Below are 20,310 nucleotides of genomic sequence, written 5' to 3' on the forward strand. Positions count from 1 at the left end.
CAAGAGCAATCCAGATGGTCCCATTCCCCCGCCCTTTCCCTGTAGCCCTGCAAATTTTTATAGAATCATAGAATCGTTACAGCACAGAAGGAGGCCATTTGGCCAGGGGCTCCTAGTCAGGGAATCCAGGGGTTCAGATGGTAGAAACCAGGGACTGAGTTGCAGGCCATAAATTAATTGGATTTGGATGGTTTGCATATGCAATAATGAAAATAATAGGCCCGAGTGTTAGAACACATGTTTCTGCCTTTGATTCCCCTCACCGTGAGTTCCTAATCCTAACCATGCTATTACGGTGAAGCACCAAGTGAAGACCGGGCGCCGCCCTGCTCAAAGAGAGACTGGCGCTCTCACATACCCCCCCCCCAGCGGGTAGAGCAAGAGCATGATTGGCAGAGTTATGGGCTCAGACATCCACCAGCCCTCTGAGCCAGGGAATGGCGCTTGCTTTATGGACACCTAAAGAGAGTGGAGCAATTATCCATAAAAAAGATTTGTAAGAAAGAAAATGGGCATTTATCCAGCTCCTATCACGACCCTTAGGGCATCCCATAGCATTTCACATCCAATTAATTACTTTTTTAGCGTAGCAACTGTTGCAATGTGGGGAAACGCGGCAGCCATTTTGTACACAGCAAGGTTCCATGAACTGCGATGAGACAAATGACCAGATAATCTGTCTTTTAGTGGTGTTTGTTGAGGAATAAATGTTGGCTACGGCACCGTGAGAACTCCCCTGCTCTTTGAATAGCGCTGTGGTACCTTTTATGTGCATCCAAAGGGAAAGACAGGGCCCCGGTTTAACGTCTCATCCAAAACGACAGCACCTCTGACAATACAACACTCCCTCAGTATTGCACTGAAGTGTCAGCCTGGGCTCAGCAGTAGCACTTCCGACCTCTAAGTCAGAAGGTTATGGGATCAAGCCCCACTCCCACACTTCAGGCCTAAATCGTGTGCTCATGTCTAAGATTCTGATTTAAGAGACAAGAGAGCTACGACTGAGCCAAATCTGACTCAAAAAAAGTCCTTTAACAGCCAGCCAAGAACAAAGATTTCCAGGTGAACTTTGTCAGATAGATTCAAACTCAGGCGCCAGAGATAAATGATTAAAATCCAAACCATTGTACCACCCTGCACCTTGAATGGCATTATTGAATGTGCTGCACTGTCGGAGGTGCCGTTTTTTCAGATGAGATGTTAAACCTCTCAGGTGGACGTAAAAGATCCCACGGCCACTATTTCAGAGGAAAGCAGGGGGAGTTCTCCCTGGTGCCCTGGGCCCAATATTTATCCCTCAACCAACATCGCTAAAAAAAATTATCTGATCATTTATCTCATTGCTGTTTGTGGGATCTTGCTATGCACAGATTGGCTGCCACATTTCCTACATTACAACAGTGACTATACTTCAAAAGTACTTCAAGTGCTCCTGAGGTCGTGAAAGGAGTTTTATAAATGCAAGCCTTTCTTTCTTTCAAGTGCAGCGTAAGTCATGGTAGAAACATTTCAGAAAGCGATACCCCCCATTAAGTACTCCATTTCCTTTATCACATACCTTGTATGTAGGTAGCATTGAAGCCCCTCTTTTGGATGCTAAAGTCAGTCTTGAACGAGACAATCATTTCATTCCCAGTTGACTTCAACGTGTGGCCTTTAGCTGTGACACCGCAAAATTTTATTGAATCGGCCCCAGTGTTTATTGATACAAAGTCGTACGCACATTGTTGGGCTTCCTCTAACTCGAACTCGTGAAAGGTCAACTGCACGATAAATCCAGGAGGGGCTCGGATGGTCCAGTCACAACTTAAATCATGGTCATACTCATTGGGGAAGCAAGGGGATGTGAACTGTCCAGAGGGACCGGTTAGAGTTTTTGTGCAGTCTGAGCAGCCCAACGCTGCTGAATCCCAACAGGAAACAGAAAAAAAAAGAAAATGGAACAATACAATTATACTTGTCAACTTGACCTCAGAAAACTCATATCGAGACACTTTGGACAGAGTCCCAGCAAGATCAGGACAGGGAAGTTGCCAAGGTTTAACTCCACGTTACAGTCAGTCACTTCGACAGATGAAAATTTGATATCAATTCACTGCTGCACAGCTTGGGATTGTCACCAACCGCAGCCTGGACCCTCTCTGCATGCTACAAGATTTCCCCCTCAGAGCCCCCTCAACCCCCTAAAATTTTCACAGTTCCTTTTCTGAAGGCGTTGACTGCTGCTGGTTAAGAGCAGGCTGTTCATCACGGACAGTGGTTAAGAGCAGGCTGTTCATCACGGACAGTATCATTAGGTACAAGAGGAGGCCATTCAGCCCCTCGAGCCTGCTCCGCCATTCACTTGGATCATGGCTGATCTGTATCTCAACTCCACTGACCGACTTTGCTCCGTATCCCTTGATACTCTTACCCAACAAAAATCTATCGATCTCAGTCTTTTCAATTGACCCCCAGCCTCAACAGCTTTTTGCGGGAGAGAGTTCCAGATTTCCACTACGCTTTGTGTGAAGAAGTGCTTCCTGACATCACCCCTGAACGGCCTAGCTCTAATTTTAAGGTTATCCCCCCTTGTTCTGGACTCCCCCCACCAGAGGAAATAATTTCTCTCTATCCACCCTATCAAATCCTATCATTGCTGAGCCCGATCATGTCTTTACTTGGGAGAGAAATTCCCTTTGTGCGCTAGGTGCATCAAGAATGTCAACCCATTCTTTATAAATGATATTATGATTTTGTTACATATAGTGCACAGAGGGAATCTCCCCTCACTTAAGTCCGTAAATCCTCACAAATTACCCGTGTGCTTTCACCCGGGAGAAGTCCCATTCTCCCATCACCCCTGTGCTCGCTGACCTACATTGGCTCCCGGTCTGGCAATGCCTCGATTTTTAAACTCTCATCCTTCTTTCCAAATCCCTCCACGGCCTCACCCCTCCCTATCTCTGTAACCTCCTGCAGCCCTACAACGCACTGAGATCTCTGCGCTCCTCCAATTCTGGCCTCTTGCACATCCCCGATTTTAATCGCTCCACCATTGGCGGCCGTGCCTTCAGCTGTCTAGGCCCTAAGCTCTGGAATTCCCTCCCTAAACCTCTCCGCCTCTCCGCCTCTCTCTCCTCCTTTAAGACTCTCCTTAAAACCTACCTCTTTGACCAAGCTTCTGGTCACCTGTCCTAATATCTCCTTACGTGGCTTGGTGTCAAATTTTGTTTGATAATCGCTCCTGTGAAGCGCCTTGGGACATTTTACTACTATAAACTGCCATATAAATGCAAGTTATTGTAGTTGCTTTCAGTTAATTTTGTTTATGTTTCTATTAATCACGTTTCTTATGATTTTCTCCCTCTGGTGAGGGCAATAATTCTGGTACTGTGGGACAGGCAGCCTGCCAAGTCCCCTCAGTCAAGTGACTGCATGAGCCTCAAACAATTGTGGCAGGCTCAGAGCCAGATTAAGACTTCTTGGGGACCTGGGCACCAAAAACATTCGGGGTCCCTTCCGCACTCCCCTCACGATCCACACCCCCCCCCCAATCCATTAGATTGTAACAAATCTGGCGACTTAGCCCTGTGCTCCTCTGACAGTATTTTGAAACGTTGGAATGCTTTCGTCCAGTGGTTTATCTGCGATATGGCGAGTTTTACCAGGGCGGAGGAGGGGGGGGCCATATTTGACTGGGGACCCCTAGGCAGGTGCCCCATAGGTCCCGTACGTCAAGCCACACCCTTGGGCAGGCTGTTCTCCGGTGAGGACTATCACGGATAGGAGCAGCTTCCAGCAAGTGCCACCGGCTTGCAGTCAGAAGTGGAATTCCTAGTTGAACATGCCCATTCCTTAGCCTCGCCAGGGATACCCAGATCAGCTAATTCAGCACAGGCGAAACCATTGAATCCAGGACCTTCCTGCTCTGTGTAGTTCAAGTACCCCACTAGCCGGTAGTATTAACCATTGGGTTCTGAAGTATTTAAGAGCCACGGACTGGCGGACTTTCTGAATAAGGAACACACGATCTTGGGTCCAGGTACTGTAGCAGAAACAATGGCCCAAATGCTGTGAAGAAGTTAAGTGAGATGAAAAGAGGGAGTTGCAGTTTTAGCAGCAGCAAGACAAAAGGAGGAACAACGCAGAGACAGTCGGGGCTGCACACGTCATTCTGACGGGGTGTAGGCATGTAGAATTTTTTGTGCGTGTCTAGTTAAGTATTTCATGGTCTTACATGCTTGCAACAGTCAGTGGTTATCAAAGCATAACAATATACTAAGCATGTCAGTGCTCGCTTGGTTATGGCTAATTTTTTTTTTACAATGTCTTCTTCGCAACGCCATGGCAACACCAGCAAATGCAAGTTCCCCTTCAAGTCACACACCATCCCAACTTGGACATATCACTGTTCCTGCATCGTTGCTGGGTCAATATCCTGGAATTCCCCACCTAACACCACCCTGGCAGCACTATCACCACAAGAACCGTAATGGTTCAAAAAGAAGGCACACCACCATCTTGTCAGGGCCACTAAGAATGGGCCTTGGCAGCGATGCCCACATCCCAAGAATGAATTAAACATTAAACAATCAATTATACTCAACACTATGAACAATACATAACACTATCAGCAATAGCCTACCCTATTAACAATCCATAATACTACAAGTTATAAATTACAGTATCAATACATAACATTGTCAAATATACATATTACCAATGGTAGAAAACACTGTCAATTATATGTAACACTATCCACAACACAATCAATCAACAAAACATAACACTATTAATTATATGCAACACTATCAGCAATCTGTAACACTATCAATTATACATAAAACTGTCAATACCACTCATCTTTATCAATAGAACCCAATACTATCAATACATAAAACAGCCACCATTATCAACAGTTAATAGCGTTGTCAAAATCATATTATACACACACACACACCCAACACTATCAAATACTACCATTAATACCCAACATTATCAACATAATATCAGCTGTACCCAATGCTATCAACAATATTTGACACTTTAACCAATGCAGAATACCAAACACCATCAACACTACACATCACTGCCTACGATATATAGCACGATCAAGAATACAAAACACCATCAACAACACATAACATTATCATTTCTACCCAGCATTATCATCAATTCCACACTGTTGCTGCTGTCAACATTATCAGCAGTGCCAATAATATCCATGGAATCAACACTATCAGCGATATTTTCACTTGTAACGGGAGCCTTGACAATCCACAGTCAATACCAGCAATGGCTGTACATTCAGAATCATAACAATATCAATATTTCAGACACTTTATATTTTCAGCCCCATCTGCAATATCAAAAGTATCACCTACTTACATTATCATAGCTATTGACAAGGTTCAATATCGATAATATTTGAACAATGAGAAATATCCACACTACACCATCAACAATATTCCCCATATCCACAGCATCCACACTACGAATGTTTATAGTCAACAATTCATAAGAACATAAAAAAAAACATGGAACTGGCTGTGGGTATTTGACCCTTGAATTTTGCTCCTTCCATAGACCATACAGCACCATGCCAAGGATTGTACCCAGCCCATGTAATCTCATGGCTGTAAGTTCCGCTTAACTATTCATTAAAGGTAATGAAGCAAAACTTCCTAATACTTACACATCCTCCTACTACCATTAGTCAACCCTGGTTTACTCCCCTTCACAGAACCTCTTTAGCTATGGCTCTTGGAGCACAGGGAATATTATGTTCCATGGAGTACTTGATTATTTCAGCCAGTAACTAACCATTTAACCATTCCTAACCCGATATTTATCCAACTCCTTCTTGTTACCCAACGTCAGCTCTTTAAAATGGTCAGAGACCATCCTTAAAACTGGTCATGTTGATGTAAATAAATTCTCAACCAATGGGGTCGTTCTTAGTGTTTAAGCATATACACTGACTGCTGACAGGCTATTTGACTATGGCGCCATCACAGGCTGAATCCAGTATCCACACAAGTGAGCATATTCCACCAAGAGCCACTGGACATCAATACCAGGACTCCCTCTCTAAAGACTAAAGATGACCATTGCCAAAATGAGAGAACACTTAAAGATAGATTTTGCATGGGCCCAATTTTCCGATTTGCGCTGGCTGTGTGCAAGGCCTAGCCATAAGATCTTGCAAAATTGCCCTTTAATGCATTCACATAGCATTCCTCTGTTCATTAATTTAATCTATTCACTGCAAGTGGGTCAATGTCTCCACTAAAATGGTAGACAGAGGAATGATATGAACACATTAAGCTTTTGTCCACTACAATTGTCAACTGCAATTAACTGTTTAATGCAAACTGTTTAATGCACAATGTTCCATAGTGAGCACATAAGAGGAAAGGCCTAAATTGTTCTTGTTATAGATTCAAAAATGAATTGGATTAATTCCTAATTCATCAGAAATAGAGGGATATGTGGTAGGGAAGGAAAAAGATGACTCAGGGTTATACTTTCCTTCATTCGCTGGTTTTAGCAAAGCAAAGGCAGATGCGAGTACAAAATAGACTTTCTACTGAAACTAAAACCTGGATGAAAGAGGGAGATGGATGGGCTGAATGGCTTTTCCTTGTTCATACTCTGCATTCCATCAATTCTGGCCTCTTGTGCATCCCCCACTCCCTCTCCCCCCCACCATTGGCGGCCTTGCATTCAGTCGTCTAGGCCCTAAGCTCTGGAATTCCCTCTCTAAACCTTTCTGCCTCTCTCGTCCTTTAAGACCCTCTTTAAAACCTACTTCATTGACCAGGCTTTTAGTCACCACTCCTAATGTCTCCTGCTTTGGCTCGGTGTCAATTTTGTGTTTGCTAACGCTAGTGAAGCGCCTTGGGACGTTTTACTACATTAAAGGCACTATATAAATGAAAGTTGTTGTTGTACATCACCAATGCCGGTGACTTTTGTCAATATGCACAATCAATTAATACTTTATTGATGATATTTTGTTTATAATGCCTTTCAAGATAATGCACAAAACGGCATGTCTCAGACCAGTAGTGTTTGCTTCTCAAATTCCTACCCCTTTCTCCCATCCTCCACTGAAGGCACTGACTCGGGCTGGGGAACAGTCTGCCACAGCCCTCCACCCATGCGGCTTTCTTTCACGTGCGAGACCTAGGCGGGGATGCAGGCAAGACTATTCCTCCATGGGAGCCATCACCGCTCTTGGCCCCGTATCCCACACTGTCCAGCAGAAGTGATCTGGACCAGGTTACCTGACTGATTCTCTTCCCTTTGCTAAGCTCGGCAGCACAACAACCCAGCAGTTAGAATCATGAAGCGATTCCGAGGAATATGCAGCCACTTTAACTACAACCAGTTTTGCTGTTCAAGAGTTCCATGAGTGGTTTAAATTATGCACATATGTTAGTTCATTACAAGGGGGTTTAGTCCTGTTAATGAAAGCAAGCTTGCTAAGGGAAAGGAATGGAATAAATTGATAGCACAGTAAAAGCAGAAATGAAAAGGAACAAATCAGAAATAAGAGCAAAAAGAAAATCATGGAAAATCATAGCACATTGTAAACAATACAAAATACAACAACGATTTCAACCAAAATACTAGTTTAAAACCTGCTTTTGTCAATATCGGCGCCTGATATTAATGCAATACTCCTCTGTCCACTATTTTAATGCAGGCGTTAACCCATCTATAATGTATTAAACATCTGATGTTTGCATAGTCTTCCCATTGTTTGTCTCGTGCTTTTTTGTCAACTTTTCCCATTGTAAATTCCTATTTCCCCATTTATAATGGAAGCTGGCTATGTAAACTTGTCACATTGTAATTACACTCTCCTAACAGAGGTGGCACCATAGCAGCCCTCAGTTTTGCCTGTCCCAGTTCCTCAGCCTGTGCTGCTGGGAAACTCTTATGCTCCAACCAGCTCTGCTTGTCTCCTTCCTAAATTGCTGTCCATTTTCCTGTTTAACTGTACGTCTGAAAATTTCATGCCTGCACGCACTGTCAACTTTTTCCATTATAAGTTCCTACATCCACATTTATAATGGGAATTACTGATATAAATTGACAAGCTGTCATTACACCCTCAAGCCAGTGAAGGTGCTGCAGCACCACCACTGATGGGAGGGTATAATTACAGCCTGACAAATGGATCGAACGTAGACTGCATATAGTGACACTACTAGTCCCGGCCAGAATGGAGATGATTGGGTAATTCCCATGTCAAACACACGTGGAGTCTGTGCTGTAAGTGACTGGGATTGATTTTACACACATAATTTGTATTATGTAACCATCCTCCACTCACTGCATTTTGCTGGAGAAATAATCCTGCTTTTATCAGGAGACGTTGCTGTAGTTTTGGTCATGAATTCTATTTGCTGCAGTTGGTAGAGACTCGGTTTGCTGAGTAAATAGACTGTTTGCTGTAGTGCGCTGTTTAAAAAGACTCTGCTTGCTGAGTAAATGGACTTTGTTTGCTTAAAGTAGACTGTTTGCTGTGAGTCCTACCATAAGTCCCACTCTGGCTCCAACTCATTGGCTGACGCAGTGGTGTCAAGAGACTCTAGAATTTATGACTCTAAAATGGGGAATTGAATTAGTCTATGCGCCCGGGTCTAATTATCCCATGGCCTCTAACCCTGCTTCACCTTAAGACTCCACTTGGTCTGGACTCCCTGTAAGCAACGCCACGGGAGATCTGCTAGTTTAAACTAAGCGGCTTAACGGTTGTGTCAAAACACTGGACAGAGGAATGTCATTCAAACACTTTAAGCTTTCGCCCACTAATATCGCCGGCAATAGCAGTTTCTGGGCCATTAGCGATGAAGTTCAAAATAAAAATTAAAACACTGTTAACTAAAAAAAGAGGTCATCCATTAAATAAAACAGAAGCTTCATGACAATTGTGAAACAATTGAAACTGAAATGACGTCTCCCCTCCTGGTTCTGGGAAGGAGATGTGCTTACCTGTGTGATCGAGACAGGTTGTGAAAATGGCCAAGCAGTAGAGAAAGTTGCAGAAGCTCCAAGCTCGGTAGAAGCACCACACCCTGGCTTTGTGGGACATCCTGCAGCAAAGAAATAGGGCCCGAGAGCGCAGAGAAAACAAGGGTAAGTCTTTCGAGAAATGATTCGCTCCCATACACACAGCCAAATATCCCGCCCCCCCCCCCCCCACTTCATTTTATATATAACTACACAGCTCGTCCAACGAGACACTTAGGCTGGAAATTTCCTCGGAGCTGCACCCACTCCTTCGCTGGAAACAGGACCTGCTGTCGCACTAATCTCTACCCCATTATAGGTTTTCTTTCTCCCCCCAACAAGGTGTCTCCCCTCTTCTCCTGAAGGCAACCTACTCATTTTGGGGCGTGGTTCCAGGGATGCCTAGTTCACCCGTGAGCGTGGAAGGTATGGGCGGGATATCTGACCAGCCCGGTCCTACTCGTACGTGTATCACAGGGTTAACCGGACGGTGATTGGGCATGGCAATCCCTGGTCGATTTTCCCCTCTCTAGCTCAGGGGCACTGAGGTCAATGCCAATGCCCTACCACCGAACCCAGCCGAGAACAGTTGTCTCAACACGGGCCAGGAATGAAAACTAGGGCCTCCCTGATCTGTACCTCTCCACTCTACACCGGGCTGCCAACTGCACTCCTGGGACCACCCAGCTACCTGTGTAGACAAGGTAGTGTCGTATGGTACCGAGGTAACTCTGCTCCTCTAATAATCACCCCATCAAAACAAATTAAGATTAACTTAAATATCTTGTTTAAATGTGTTTTTGTGCAAAAAAAATGAAGTCTATTCTACTGGTTTTCCGTACTGTCACAAATCCTGAACGCTATAAAGGGAGACATCTACAAGGAGACGGACGGGTTGCACCTGAACAGAGCTGGGACCAATGTACTCGCGGGGAGGTTCACTAGTGCTGTGGGGGAGGGGGTGTTTAAACTAATTTGGCAGGGGGATGGTCACCAGGATGTAGCATTAGAAAGGAGAAACAAAGTGCACAAAGGATTGGGAGAGACAGATAGCACTAGAGTAAGAAATAGTACAGTATTAGGTGGGATCAGACTAACAGAATACGAGACGGTCTAAGATAGGTTTACAGTGCACGTGTGTAATCGCACAAAGTGTGGTTAATAAGGTTGGTGAGCTGCAGGTGCAAATAGTCACATTGGAATATGATGTTGTGGGGATAACGGAGACCTGGCTCAAAAAGGAGCAGGATTGGGTGCTAAATATTCCTGGATACAAGGTGTTCAGGAAAGATAGGGAAGGAAAGAAAGGAGGTGGGGGGGTGGTGTCAGTATCGATTAAGGAGAATATTCTAGTGCTGGAGAGAGAGGATGTCCTGGAGGGGTCAAGGACAGAATCTATCTGATTAGAGTTAAGAAACAATAGAGATGCCATTACAATACTGGGTGTATTCTATAGGCGAACTAGTGGGAAAGATGGAGGAGCAAATTTGCATGGAAATTACAGACAGATGCAAGAATTATAGAGTAATGATAATGGGGGACTTCAACTATCCTAATACAGACTGGGATAGTAATAATAAGGGCCAAAGAGGGGGAGGAATTTCTGAAGTGTGTTCAGGAGGACTTTCTTGATCAGTATGTGTCCAGCCCAACGAGGAAGGAGGCATTGCTGGTTCTGGTTCTGGGGAATGAGGTGGGTCAAGTGGAGCAAGTGTCAGTGGGGGAACATTTAGGAAACAGTGATCATAGTATCATAAGGTTTAGATTAGTTATGGAAAGGACAAGGAGCAATCTAGAGTAAAAATACTTAATTGGAGGAGGGCCAATTTCAGTGGGTTGAGAACGGATCTGGCCCGGGTAAATTGGAATCAAAGATTGGCAGACAAAACTGTAATCGAACAATGGGCGGCCTTTAGAGAGGAGACGGTTCGGGTACAGTCTTGGTACATTCCCACGAGGGGGAAAGGTAGGGCAACTAAAGCCAGAGCTCCCTGGATCACGGAAGAGATAGAGAGTAAGATGAAGCAGAAAAAGGGGCTGTATGACGGATGTCAGGTTGATAATACAAGTGAGAACCAGGCTGAATATAGAAAGTACAGAGGAAAAGTGAAAAAGGAAGTAAGAGGGGCAAAGAGAGAGTCTGAGAATAGACTGGTGGCTAACACAAAAGTGAATTCAAAAGTCTTCTATAGGAATATAAATAGTTAACAGGTAGTAAGAGGAGGGGTGGGGCCGATTAGGGACCAAAAAGGAGACCTACACATGGAGGCAGAGATGATGTGGAGATGCCGGTGATGGACCTTGAAACATTTGCCTGAGGAAGGAGAAAATCTCCGAAAGCTTGTGAATTTAAAATAAAATTGCTGGACTATAACTTGGTGTTGTAAAATTGTTTACAATGGAGGCAGAGGGCATGGCTGAGGTACTAAATGAATACTTTGCATCTGTCTTTACCAAGGAAGAAGATGCTGCCAAAGTCTCAGTAAAAGGGGAGGTAGTTGAGATACTGGATGGGGTGAAAATTGATAAAGAGGAGGTACTAGAAAGGCTGGTTGTGCTTAAAGTAGATAAGTCACCCAGTCCGGATGGGATGCATCCTCGGTTGCTGAGGGAGGTAAGGGTGGAAATTGTGGAGATACTGGCCATAATCTTCCAAACATCCTTAGATACACAAGTGGTGCCAGAGGACTGGAGAATTGCAAATGTCATACCCTTGTTCAAAAAAGTGTGCAAGGATAAACCTGGCAATTACAGGCCTGTCGGTTTAACCTTGGTGGTGGGGAAGCTTTTAGAAACAATAATCCGGGACAAAATTAATAGTCACTTGGACAAGTGTGGATTAGTAAAGGAAAGCCAGCACGGATTTGTTAAAGGCAAATCATGTTTAACCAACCTGATTGAATTTTTTGATGAGGTAACAGATGGGGCAATGCGGTTGATGTGGTGTAAATGGACTTCCAAAAGGCGTTTGATTAAGTGCCGCATAATAGGCTTATCAGGAAAATTGAAGCCAGGGGCATTGGCAGCATGGATACAAATTTGGCTAAGTAACAGGAAACAGAGAGAAGTGGTGAACGGTTGTTTTTCGGACTGGAGGGAAGTGTACAGTGGTGTTCCCTAGTGCTGGGACCAATGCTTTTCTTGATATATATTAATGACTTGGGTGTACAGGGCACAATTTAAAAATTTGCAGATGACACAAAACTTGGAAGTGCAGTAAAAAGTGAGGAGGATAGTAATAGACTTTCAAGAGGACATAGACAGGCTGGTGGAATGGGCAGACACATGGTAGATGAAATTTAATGCAGAGAAGTGCGAAGTGATACATTTTGGCAGGAAGAACGAGGAGAGGCAATATAAACTAAATGGTACAATTGTAAAGGGGGTGCAGGAATAGAGAGACCTGGGGGTATATGTGCACAAATCTTTGAAGGCGGTAGGACAGGTTGAGAAAGCGGTTAAAAAAGCATACGGGATCCTGGGCTTTATATACGGAGCAGTTGAACCAGGAACACTTCTCACCACGATGGACGTCTCGGCACTCTACACCAGTATCCCCCACGATGACGGCATCGCTGCGACAGCATCAATACTCAACACCAACAACAGCCAATCTCCGGACGCCATCCTACAACTCATCCGCTTCATCCTGGATCACAATGTCTTCACCTTCGATAACCAGTTCTTTACCCAAACACACGGAACAGCCATGGGGACCAAATACGCACCCCAATACGCCAACATTTTCATGCACAAGTTCGAGCAGGACTTCTTCACTGCACAAGACCTCCAACCAACACTATACACCAGATACATCGACGACATTTTCTTTCTATGGACGCACGGCAAGGAATCACTAAAGAGACTACACGATAACATCAACAAGTTCCATCCCACCATCAAGCTCACCATGGACTACTCCTCAGAATCAGTTTCTTTCTTGGACACACGAATCTCCATCAAAGACGGGCACCCCAGCACCTCACTCTACCGCAAGCCCACGGACAACCTCACGATGCTCCACTTTTCCAGCTTCCACCCTAACCACGTCAAAGAGGCCATCCCCTATGGACAGGCCCTGCGAATACACAGGGTCTGCTCAGACGAGGAGGAACGCGATGGACACCTACAGATGCTGAAAGACGCCCTAGTAAGAACGGGATATGACGCTCGACTCATCGATCGACAGTTCCGACGGGCCACAGCAAAAAATCGCATAGACCTCCTCAGGAGACTAACACGGGACGCAACCAACAGAGTACCCTTTGTCGTCCAGTACTTCCCCGGAGCGGAGAAACTACGCCATGTTCTCCGCAGCCTTCAACATGTCATCAATGAGGACAAACACCTCGCTACGGCCATCCCCACACCTCCACTACTCGCCTTTAAACAGCCACCCAACCTCAAACAGACCATCGTTCGCAGCAAATTACCCAGCTTTCAAGAGAACAGCGTCCACGACACCACACAACCCTGCCGCGGTAACCTCTGCAAGACATGCCAGATCATCGACACAGATACCACCATCACACGAGAGGACACCACCCACCAGGTGCATGGTTCATACTCCTGTGACTCGGCCAACGTTGTCTACCTCATACGTTGCAGGAAAGGATGCCCCAGAGCATGGTACATTGGCGAGACCATGCAGACGCTGCGACAACGGATGAACGGACACCGCGCAACAATCGCCAAACAGGAGGGTTCCCTCCCAGTCGGGGAACACTTCAGCAGTCATGGACATTCATCCACCGACCTTCGGGTAAGCGTACTCCAAGGCGGCCATCGAGACACACGACAACGCAAAATCGTCGAGCAGAAATTGATAGCTAAGTTCCACACCCATGAGGACGGCCTCAACCGGGATCTTGGGTTCATGTCACGCTACACGTTACCCCACCAGCGAACAAATGTTATCTGTTTTTAATATAACGGGTCAGTTGCTGTCTTTTCTATGTTTCTACCTCTCTATCTCTTTTTTTTTGTTTGTTGTTTTTTTTGGTGATTTGTATATTCTGAGACCTGGCAGGTAACACCTGTCTGTCTGCACACTGATTGCCTTGGCAACGGGCAGTTGAAAAAACTGTCTGTAATCACCAAGCATTGTTCTGTGAATTATAAATGCGATTTCATTTCGAGGATTTCATTTTCACATCGTTCACCTGACGAAGGAGGAAGCCTCCGAAAGCTTGTGAATTTAAAATAAAATTGTTGGACTATAACTTGGTGTTGTAAAATTGTTTACAATTGTCAACCCCAGTCCATCACCGGCATCTCCACATCATTTATATATAGAGGCATAGAGTAGAGTCATAGAGTCATAGAGTCATAGAGTTATACAGCACGGATAGAGGCCCTTCGGCCCATTGTGTCTGCACCGGCCATCAGCCCTGTCTACTCTAATCCCATATTCCAGCATTTGGTCCGTAGCCTTGTATGCTATGGCATTTCAAGTGCTCATCCAAATGCTTCTTGAATGTTGTGAGGGTTCCTGCCTCCACAACCCTTTCAGACAGTGAGTTCCAGACTCCAATCACCCTCTGGGTGAAAAAGTTCTTTCTCAAATCCCCTCTAAACCTCCCGCCTTTTACCTTGAATCTATGTCCCCTTGTTATAGAACCCTCAACGAAGGGAAAAAGCTCCTAAAAGCAAGGAAGTTATGATGAACCTTTATAAAACACTGGTTCGGCCACAACTGGAGTAATGTGTCCAATTCTGGGCACCACACTTTAGGAAAGATGTGAAGGCCTTCGAGAGGGTGCAGAAAAGATTTACTAGAATGGTTCCAGGGATGAGGGACTTCAGTGACGTGGATAGACTGGAGAAGCTGGGGTTGTTCTCCTTAGAGCAGAGAAGGTTGAGAGGAGATTTGATAGAAGTGTTCAAAATCATGATGGGTTTAGATTAAGTGAATAAAGAAAAACTGTTCCCGTTGGCAGACGGGTCGAGAACCAGAGGACACAGATTTAAGGTGATTGGCAAAAGAACCAAAGGCGATGAAAGGAAAAGCTTTTTTATGCAGCGAGTGGTTATGACCTGGAATGCGCTGCCTGAAAGGGCGGTGGAAGCAGATTCAATCGCGGCTTTCAAAAAGGAATTGGATAAATATTTGAAGAGAAAAAATTGCAGGGCTACGGGGAAAGAGCGGGGGAAGGGGACTAACTGGATTGCTCTTACAAAGAGCCGGCACAGGCTCGATGGGCCGAACGGCCTCCTTCTGTGCTGTAACCATTCTATGGTCTATTCCCTTGTCGGTGTTTTTTGGCCACTCCATGTTAAACTGTGCATTCTGCTTTAAAACTGCTGTCTGGTAGTTTTTGTGTTGGACTCCTCCCCCATGACATCATTACGTGACAGCACAAGTGAGGAATGCTGGCCTCTGGAGGGCATTCCCCATTTATAATGTTATACTGGGTAAAGGGAGCTGGCTGGTCTCACCCCACCCCTTTGTTAGTACAATCATTTCAAAGCTCAAAACATGCTGTTAAGGACCAGTGAGAGACCGCAGTCAATGGAAACTTATCTCATTTAAAGAACAGAAAGGGGATTCATCCTAAATTCAAAAGATCTCAGTTTAAAGCATCTCTGTTACGCAGTTAGGCTCAAAGAGTTGGGGATCAAACTTTACAGAAGAGTAGGCGAAGGGGTGATTTGATCAAGGTTTTTAAGATGATGAAGGGACTAGATTGTGTTTGTGTAGAATTGAATAGGTATGAGGGGAGACCAGGGGTCACTTTTACACATTATGTAAGGGCAGAACTAGCTCAGATGTCAGGAGGTTCATCTTTTCCCAGAGAATACTGGACCTCGAACAGGCTGCCGGCTCGTGCGGTGGGCGTTGATTCGCTGAATTCCTTCATGCGAGAGCTGGGCCTGTTTCTGGCTGGGGCGGAGATCTCCTCGTAGGTACCTGGTAACATTAATCAGGGCCGGGGTGGGCCCCTGGACTAGTTTCGATTGCCAAAGTTGGGGGGGGGGGGGGAACGGAGTGGAATTTTCCAGATTTTTTTCTGCAAATTGGCCTGGGCTTTTATCTGTTTCTTCACCCCTCCCAAAAGATCACATGGTTTTCGGGTCAATCTTTCTCTCTCTCTCTCTCTCTCTCTCTTTCTTCTGGCTAAATGTAACACGTTTGTTGGGCCTAATGGCCTTTTGCTGTTCCTAAAAGATCTTCAGCTATCATTTTCAGTCACGCGTGTAGGCAAAAAAGTCAGTGCGAGCTTAAGTCAAACGGTTTTCCTGTTTTATACAAGCACTGGCTCTGGAGCTAATGTTAGCAACCAGAGGAAAACTTATGTTCAGAATGAAGTTTGTCTGGTCAAATGAAACTTGCCTCAGAGGTATCCCTCACCGAGGCATGCAATGGCTTTCTTGTGTAATTTAGCAACCAAATTACCTCTTGAATTCCTGTCATTCTCACCTTCCCACACAGCAGCCTTTCCCCTCACTGACTGATGCAAAAGAAACAAAGTCTGTATGTTCACTCTTTGAGGGGGTAAGAGATAATTACTACGCAAGAATTTTTAGCAATAGGAAAACCCACTCCTTCTTCATAGATCTACCCCACCTTGACGCCATCTTACCATATCCCTAAATCCCTTCTCTGTAATTGTCTCTTAATACAGTGACATGTATCTATAGACACCTTATTGTATCCAAATGTCTGTGTAGGGCGGGAACTGTTTATCTGCAGGCAGCCATTCTCCCACGTGACAACTTAGAAATCCGCCAAAGGCTTCAAAAATGTGTCACAGACATCTCAATTAAGCCAAAGGTACACCCAACAACCCTTCACTTGTATTGGAGGAAACAATATATGTAAACATATGACAGCCTGAAGGAGATGCAAGTTGAAGGGCCACAAGATTTATACTCGTCGGGAGGGAGTCTGTGGTATGTCCCCCAGAAATTTTGATTTTTAGCACTTTATTTGGTGTATTTTCCAGTATTTTACAATGAACATGCACATTGTAGATCAGACGTTCCAGTTACATTGCACTGGTTTCATGGCACAAATGCAGTGGGTGGGAGAGGGTAATTGGAGGGAGAACCATTCCATTAGCTCCTCACCAGCTGATATTCCTGCAGCTGCTCCCCACCAGAAGTGGTGGTGGCTAGACAGTGTGTCCACCCAACTGTACGTGGGCCTATTGGAATGAGGTGCAGAGGACAGACATATGCCATACAATGTTATTTTCTGGAGTTGGCAGTGACTCATGTGGGTAGCATGTTCACCTCCAGGTCAAAAGGTTGTGGGTTCAAGTCCTGCTCCAGAGACTTGAGCACAAAATCCAGGCTGAAACTCCCAGTGCAGTACTGAGGGAGTGCTGCACTGTCGGAGGTGCCGTCTTTCAGATGAGACATTAAACCGACATCCCATAAGCCCCCAAGCGGACATAAAAGATCCCATGGTGCTATTTTGAAGAAGGTCGAGGGAGTTCTCCCCAGTGTCCTGGACAAAATACACAGCTTCATCTACACCAGCAAACACAAGGAATAGACCATGAAACACATTCAAATTTATAAACAAAACCACAAAAAAAAAAGTCCGCCAGCCTATCCAGGCAACTAACATACTGGTATTTAAGAAAATATGAAAGAATGAAAGGCCATTTATCTCAAGTTCCTTTGTTGCACAGACCAGCTATAACTCGCAAAGCCTTGGATTGTACCCAACATAATTCATTGTCTGAGGGAGGTACCTGACCACATGCAGATAACTGAGAATTTCACTCCAACCCTCCAGGGTAATCTAGCAAATCTCATCACTAACATCATAACTCACATTTTTGCTGCTTTGAACATTACATTCCGCCGATGATTCTGCCCATGCAGCCAGCATTCTACGCCATCAACATCAATGTCCTTTATGTTCTGCGACCTTCGATTCCATTATAAACCAAACATGTGTTTACCTCTTTTATAGAAGTTTTCCGACACGGCAATGTTCTAATCACCTTTGTCCTTCTCTTGAACTCTCTTTAGTGCAGCAGTCATACAGAGTAAAGCTCCCTCTCCACTGTCCCACAGGACATGGGAACAGGAGTAGTCCCATGTCTCTCCTGTGCAAGAAATAAGCAACTCCAAGTTGAGTGCTGGTTTTTGTGACACTGAAGTCTGGGAACTTTTCTTGTCGGCCAATTTTTGGGGAGTTCTTTTTCTTAAATTTGTCCTCAGGATGTAGCAAGGCTGCAGGATGTGCTGGGAATCGTCCAGAGATTGTTTTTGCAACTGGGCAGCTTGCTCGGCCTTTTCAGAGGGCACGGAGTCAACCAGATAGTGTGGGTCAAGAGTAGGATGTAGGCCAGACCAGGTAAGGACAACAGATTCCCCTTCCCTGAAAGACATTAGTGAACCAGCTGGGTTTTTACAACATTTCCCCCCACCACTAGTACCAGCCCACAAATAAACGGATTTCTGATTGGTGGGATGTGACAAGTGGTGTTCCCTGGGATCTCATAGAGTCATAGAGTTATACAGCACGGAGAGAGGCCCTTCGACCCATCGTGTCCGCGCCGGCCATCAGCCCTGTCTACTCTAATCCCATATTCCAGCATTTGGTCCGTAGCCTTGTATGCTATGGCATTTCAAGTGCTCATCCAAATGCTTCTTGAATGTTGTGAGGGTTCCTGCCTCCACAACCCTCTCAGGCAGTGAGTTCCAGACTCCAACCACCCTCTGGGTGAAAAAGTTCTTTCTCAAATCCCCTCTAAACCTCCCGCCTTTTACCTTGAATCTATGTCCCCTTGTTATAGAACCCTCAACGAAGGGAAAAAGCTCCTTAGTATCCATCCTATCTGTGCCCCTCATAATTTTGTACACCTCAATCATGTCCCCCCTCAGCCTCCTCTGCTCCAAGGAAAACAAACCCAATCTTCCCAGTCTCTCTTCATAGCTGAAGCGCTCCAGCCCTGGTAACATCCTGGTGAATCTCCTCTGCACCCTCTCCAAAGCGATCACATCCTTCCTGTAGTGTGGCGACCAGAACTGCACACAGTACTCCAGCTGTGGCCTAACCACTGTTTTATACAGCTCCATCATAACCTCCTTGCTCTTATATTCTATGCCTCGGCTAATAAAGGCAAGTATCCCATATGCCTTCTTTACCACCTTATCTACCTGTTCCGTCGCCTTCAGGGATCTGTGAACTTGCACACCAAGATCCCTCTGACCCTCTGTCTTGCCTAGGGTCCTCCCATTCATTGTGTATTCCCTTGCCTTGTTAGTCCCTCCAAAGTGCATCACCTCGCACTTTTCCGGGTTAAATTCCATTTGCCACTGTTCCGCCCATCTGACCAACCCATCTATATCGTCCTGCAGACTGAGGCTATCCTCCTCGCTATTTACCACCCTACCAATTTTTGTATCATCAGCGAACTTACTGATCATACCTTTTACATTCATATCCAAGTCATTAATGTAGACCACAAACAGCAAGGGACCCAGCACCGATCCCTGTGGTACCCCACTGGCCACAGGCTTCCAGTCACAAAAACAACCTTCGACCATCACCCTCTGCCTTCTGCCACTAAGCCAGTTTTGTATCCAAAGTGCCAAGGCACCCTGGATTCCATGGGCTCGTACCTTCTTGACCAGTCTCCTGTGGGGGACTTTATCGAAGGCCTTACTGAAATCCATGTATACCACATCCACTGCGTTACCCTCATCCACACGCCTAGTCACCCCCTCAAAAAATTCAATCAAATTAGTCAGACATGATCTTCCCTTGACAAAGCCATGTTGACTATCCCTGATTAATCCTTGCTTCTCCAAGTGGAGACTAATTTTATCCTTCAGAATTTTTTCCAATAATTTTCCTACCACTGATGTTAGGCTCACTGGCCTGTAGTTCCCCGGTTTTTCCCTACTCCCCTTCTTGAATAATGGTACTACATTAGCGGTTCTCCAGTCCTCTGGCACATCCCCTGTGGCCAGAGAGGTTCTGAATATATGTGTCAGAGCCCCCGCAATCTCCTCCTTTGCCTCACACAGTAGCCTGGGATACATTTCGTCCGGGCCTGGGGATTTATCCATTTTTAGGCCTGCTAAAACCGCCAATACCTCCTCCCGCTCGATGTTAATATGTTCGAGTATATCACAGTCCCCCTGCCGTATTTCTATGTCTACATCGTCCTTCTCCATAGTGAAACAGATGCAAAAAATTCATTTAGAACCCCTCCTACATCTGCCGGCTCCACACACAGATTGCCATTTTTGTCCCTAATGGGCCCTATTTTTTCCCTAGTCATCCTCTTACCCTTAATATACTTATAAAACATCTTAGGATTTTCCTTTATTTTGCTC

At 45.2% G+C, this 20,310-nt stretch overlaps 1 protein-coding gene across 7 annotated transcripts in view; it reads right to left on the reverse strand.

Moving 5' to 3' along the window:
* The window catches only part of adgrg6 (adhesion G protein-coupled receptor G6), a 105,435-nt gene that overhangs the window by 75,961 nt on the left and 9,164 nt on the right, over positions 1–20,310 (reverse strand). For 5 of the 7 annotated variants that reach the window (XM_067988556.1, XM_067988554.1, XM_067988553.1 and 2 more), the window contains exons 3-4: positions 8,989–9,089; positions 1,559–1,903 (exon numbers count right to left, since the gene is read on the reverse strand). In XM_067988556.1, coding sequence (XP_067844657.1) covers positions 1,559–1,903; positions 8,989–9,088 — 445 coding nt within the window. In that variant the 5' untranslated portion in view covers position 9,089. The remainder of the gene's footprint in view (positions 1–1,558; positions 1,904–8,988; positions 9,090–20,310) is intronic. The other 2 variants (XM_067988552.1, XM_067988557.1) reach the window with 2 other exon arrangements.

The sequence above is a fragment of the Heptranchias perlo genome, chromosome 8 (assembly GCF_035084215.1).
Source record: "Heptranchias perlo isolate sHepPer1 chromosome 8, sHepPer1.hap1, whole genome shotgun sequence".
In the NCBI taxonomy this organism is placed as follows: domain Eukaryota; kingdom Metazoa; phylum Chordata; class Chondrichthyes; order Hexanchiformes; family Hexanchidae; genus Heptranchias; species Heptranchias perlo.